At 42.6% G+C, this 5,000-nt stretch overlaps 1 protein-coding gene across 1 annotated transcript in view; it reads right to left on the bottom strand.

Moving 5' to 3' along the window:
* Window positions 1-1,166: 1,166 nt before the first annotated feature.
* LOC135092459 (neuronal acetylcholine receptor subunit alpha-5-like) overlaps window positions 1,167-5,000 on the bottom strand; it is a 19,842-nt gene continuing 16,008 nt past the window's right edge. The window contains exons 7-10 of the mRNA XM_063990971.1: window positions 4,093-4,310; window positions 3,423-3,575; window positions 2,386-2,552; window positions 1,167-1,624 (exon numbers count right to left, since the gene is read on the bottom strand). Coding sequence (XP_063847041.1) covers window positions 1,572-1,624; window positions 2,386-2,552; window positions 3,423-3,575; window positions 4,093-4,310 — 591 coding nt within the window. The 3' untranslated portion in view covers window positions 1,167-1,571. The remainder of the gene's footprint in view (window positions 1,625-2,385; window positions 2,553-3,422; window positions 3,576-4,092; window positions 4,311-5,000) is intronic.

The following is a 5,000-nucleotide window of genomic DNA, read 5'->3' as shown; positions in this document are numbered from 1 at the left end:
GTTGAACTGAGCGTAGCAAGAGATGTATTTTCAGGTCTCCACAGTAATACGTTAAAAAATACGACACAAACACCATACAGCTCCATTGAAATGTCATGGAAATACGACAGAACTACGCAGAAATACAAATAAAATAAAAGAAAATACAACAATACAACAAGAAATACAACTCCGTGGAAATACAATGCAAATACAATAGTTTCCCTTATAGTATTGGAGTTGCGGTGTGAAAGAAAACGGAAGAAATGAAGAAGAAAAAGAAAGTAAACAAAAAACAGACTGAACTAGGTGTAACAGATTCTCTCTCTCTCTCTCTCTCTCTCTCTCTCTCTCTCTCTCTCTCTCTCTCTCTCTCTCTCTCTCTCTCCCTTCATTTTAATTCTATCCTTTCATTTTCCTCCCTCTCTTCTCTCATTCCCCTCACGGCTTCCTTCCTTCCACTTGTTCCTTCCTTTCACTCTTCCTCCTCTTACCTGTTTAGTGTGTCTCCTGTTTGTCATTCAGTAGTAGTAGTAGTAGTAGTAGTAGTAGTAGTAGCTTATTAGATTATTATACAGTCATAAGAACACCCTTGAAAACCCTAATAGCTTTCATTGGAGATTGTTGAAAATAATTGAGATGAGACGCAGAAAGTAGGAACACACACACACACACACACACACACACACACACACACACACACACACTTTTCTCTAACCATTTATCATCCGTGAAATTCAGTCATTTACACTTGAAGAAGAAAGTGTGTTAGGCATTTGTGTTCCTTTACGTTGTGTCTACTATGTTGTGCCTGGCTGCTCGATAAAGGTAAATCTAGTTAACTTACCCTCACCTGTCCTCATGCGATCCTTTGACTTCCTACGGCAAAGTATATGAGGGGGCAGAATAATTTTTTTAGTAGTGTCCCCCTATTAAGTAACGTTTTCTTTAATTTGTTTGTGCCCGTTTTCTTCTTCGCTCTTGTTATTTGTAGTTTTCCTTGTGTTTTGAAGGTTTCTCCATGTCCTTACACCTTGAATTATGTTCTTGCACCTTCAATTGTGTGTTCTTGCAGCCTTTCTTGTGTTCTTGCAGCTTTTCTTGTGTTATTGCAGCTTTCCATGAGTTTTTGCAGCTTGTGTTATTTTCTTATGTTCTTATGTGCTCCAGGAAACAGATAGAAGATAGATCTGATAACATATTTTATTAAGAATAATTACATGAGATATTTAGGAATAGTTGTGTGTTGGCTACGGCTACTACCATTAGTAACACACACACGCACACACACACACACACACGTATAGATACACAAACAAACTCATGAATGCTAGATGATTATTAATATGAACGTGACACAAACATACACACACACATACACACACACACACACACACACACACAGACACCTATACGCCACTTCCTCCACTCTTGGCTACAGGACAGGGGAGAAGCGAATGAAGATGACAGCACACGCAGCTAAATACAAGACGAGAGCCAGACGATCTATTACAGAGGCCAAAAGGATCCATTCCCCAAGGTCTTCAGTCCACTCCCTCTGCCTCGCCTCGCCCCCGTTGCGCTCCCCTAATTCAATCTGTTCTGCTTTGATGATTACTGCGTATTCTTGCTCGTGGTTGCCCGGCTGTGAGGGAGAGAAGGGAGGTAAGTGTGTCTGTGGTGTGCTTGTGTGTGTATGTGTGTGTGTGTTGGGTTACTGGGGTTTTCAATGTTGTGGTAAGTGTGTGTGAAGTATTCAAGTCTTCAAGTTTTTGTTTATTTATTTGTTTATTTGTTTATTTATTCATTTTTGTTATTTTTTTGGGGGGTTTGGTTAGTTTAAAAGGTTTTCAAGGGTGTTTTTATTTTTTTCGTGTTATTTTAGCAGCTATGTGAGTAATTTGGGTTTTCAAAGGTGTGTTTTGGTGTTATTCGGTTTATTTTCGTTTTCATAATGGTACTGAGGGTCTAACAGGCTCCAGTGGAGGTTAATGGGGTTTTCAAAGGTGTTTTTCGTGGTTGTGGTAATAATGGCAGTGGTAATTTGACAAGTTCTTAAATTATTGGGGTTTTCAAGAATTTTTTTTTTTCCTTTTCTTTTTCTTTTTTTCTTGGTATTGTCAGGTTAACAGTTAAAGTTATTGGAGTTTTTATTACTTTCATGATGTTTTGGTGGTTTGACAAATTCTACGTAAGTAATTGAAGGTTTTGAATGCTGCTTTCATCTAATTATTGATTAAAAAAAGTTCTATTGGAAGTTATTGGGGTATTGCAATGTTTCCGTAATAGTTTTGATAGTTTAACAAGCTCTAACGTTAAACAATTCAAATATAAGTCGTAAAATGGTCCATGCAACAGTGCTCCTAATGTCAGCCCTCCTGCAGTGCGTGTGGCGGCGCTGCTTACCCTTCTGGAGCAGCTGGAGAGACACAGGAGCGTGGCAAGGGTGTTGACCAGCTTGTTGATAATGTGAGGCACGGGAAAGGAGTGAGGGCCCCGTGCCAGCCGCATCACCACCACCGCCACCACCACACTCAACACCGTCAGCACCACCTGATGCGTCACCAGCTGGACTGTGGGTGTGGAAGGAGAGGTTGTGGAGAGTGAGTGAAAGTAAGCATGTGTAATCAACGTTGGCTGTCAATATGTAGTCAGATTATGGACTGTATTTTGCAACGCCTCTGCTCCGCGCCGCCGCCACTTTCAAAGGTTCCCCGTATAGTTGAAGTGCCGCTGTTTTCAAGGGTGTTTTTACGGTTCTAGTGACAGGTTAACAAGATTTATATATTATTAGTAGGGGGAATACTCTCGAGAACCTAGCTGATCATCTCTGTGGCCTTTTAAAAATAGTTATGGTGAAAAGACTCGGGTTTTTAAGAGTGTTTTTACGGTTCCAGTGACAGATTAATAACATTTCTACATTATTAACATGACAAACACTCTTGACAACTCGGCTAATCATCAGTGGGGCCTTTTGAAATAGCCGTGGTGAAGTGACAACGGTTTTTAAGGATATTTTTATGGTTCTAGTGACATATTAACAAAATCAGTGGGGCCTTTTGAAATAGCCGTGGTGAAGTGACAACGGTTTTTAAGGATATTTTTATGGTTCTAGTGACATATTAACAAAATTTCTAAGTTATTAACAGGAGAAACACTCTTGAGAATTCGGCTAATCATCTGTGTGGTCTTGGAAAATAGTCGTGGTTCTAGTGGCAAATTAACAAGATTTCTGCATTATTAACCAAACCAAGCTCCCCACACCATCCTGTCACCATCTATCAGCCATCCAGTTCATCTCTTCCCTATTGACTTCCCTAACCTAACCTAACCTAACCTAACCTAACCCTAACCTAACCTAACCTAACCTAACCTAACCTAACCTAACCTAACCCAACTTCACCTCACCTCACGCCTCTCACCACCGCCCCCTCATGACTCACCAATAAGCGGTGTGTGCATGGGATCCTTGTACACAATGGTGATGGCAAACCCGAGGAAGAGGATGTTGAGAAGGACACACACACCACCAAACAACACCTTCTCGCTGCCATTGGGGGGAAGAAGGAACACCAGGCAGGTCATCACACACAAACCTGCGGGGATGGTGTTGTTGTAGCAGTGATGGTGATGGTGGTGGTGATGGTTAAGATAGATAGAGGAGAGGTTAGGTGAGACAGTAACATGAAGAAAGATGAAGGAAAGGAGAGGAGAAGGGGTAGGAAGATATTGATGGAGGTGGAAGAGGAGGAGGATTAAGGAGATAGATGAAGGAAGAGAGGGAGAGAAAGAGGCAGTAGGTAGTAGGAGGACACAAATGATAGATGAGGAAAGAGAACAAGGGGAAGGAAGATAAAGGAAAGGGGAGAAGGAAGAGGAGGAGAGGGAGAAAAAGAGGAGGAACAAAACACACACACACACACACACACACACATATAAACAACCAGAAAAAGTTAATAGATAAAACAAAAGAACTAGGTAAGCAAACAAATCAAAACAAACAAAACAAAACAAACAACACACGACCCAATGAAAGAAAAAAAGAAGAAAGATGAAAAACAAACAAACAAACAAACACAAACAGACACACATCAACACCACTACACCACTCACACAGCACAGGAGTCTTCATAACCCAGGTAATGGCGGGGGGCTGAACGTCTCACTATCATTGACATCACCAGCGTGACCTGCGGCTCGCTACAACACGGGATCATCTGAGTGTGGCGCGTCAGGTTAGCAAAGACCACCTCCCACTCCGTCCTGGTGATGCTGCTGCTGCTACTGCTGACCCCCTCCGCCTCTCCCTCGCCCAACGGGGAGTGCAAGAACTGGGGAGAGGGACGGGGAGGGATTTTACAAGGAGGAATGATAGGAGAAGCAGGAATGACAGGGGAGTGAAGAGAGAATGACACAAGAGGAAGGAGGAAGAAGGAATAGCGCTAGGGAAAGGAATGGAAAGGGTGTCACAGCAAGCAGGAGGGACAGGAATGATACGAGGAGGAATGACACTAGTAGGGGATGAAGGAGGAGGAGGATGCGTGGACTGGAAGGATAAAGAAAAGTAATGTCTGATTTTCTCTCTCTCTCTCTCTCTCTCTCTCTCTCTCTCTCTCTCTCTCTCTCTCTCTCTCTCTCTCTCTCTCTCTCTCTCTCTCTCTCTCTCTCTTTCTCTCTCCATGACCACCATCATTACATAATATAGCTTCCATTATGTGATTCATAATTTTATCCAACTTTTTTACAATAACTAAGTTTTCTTCTGCATCCTAACATCAAAATATTTACATTGCCCCCGAAATAAACTTGAGACCATTTTCTGTCACGAGCGAATGGCAAAGAAAACGAATTAAAGGCAGACTGTACTAAAACTGGGCTAAGGTCCCTTTTACAGGGTCGGCAGCGCGACCAAAGCTCTGATGCACGCGGCCAAAACGCACGACCGAGTCGCGTCAGCGAGTCGCCCGTGTGGAAAGGCTCGCTGCTGTGAAGCGCTGCCGCAGCTCACCCAGCCTGGCTCA

Source organism: Scylla paramamosain, chromosome 40 (assembly GCF_035594125.1).
Source record: "Scylla paramamosain isolate STU-SP2022 chromosome 40, ASM3559412v1, whole genome shotgun sequence".
Classification (NCBI taxonomy): Eukaryota; Metazoa; Arthropoda; class Malacostraca; order Decapoda; family Portunidae; genus Scylla; species Scylla paramamosain.
The sequence above is the reverse complement of the archived record's forward strand: the minus strand, read 5'-3'. Positions and strand labels throughout refer to the sequence as shown.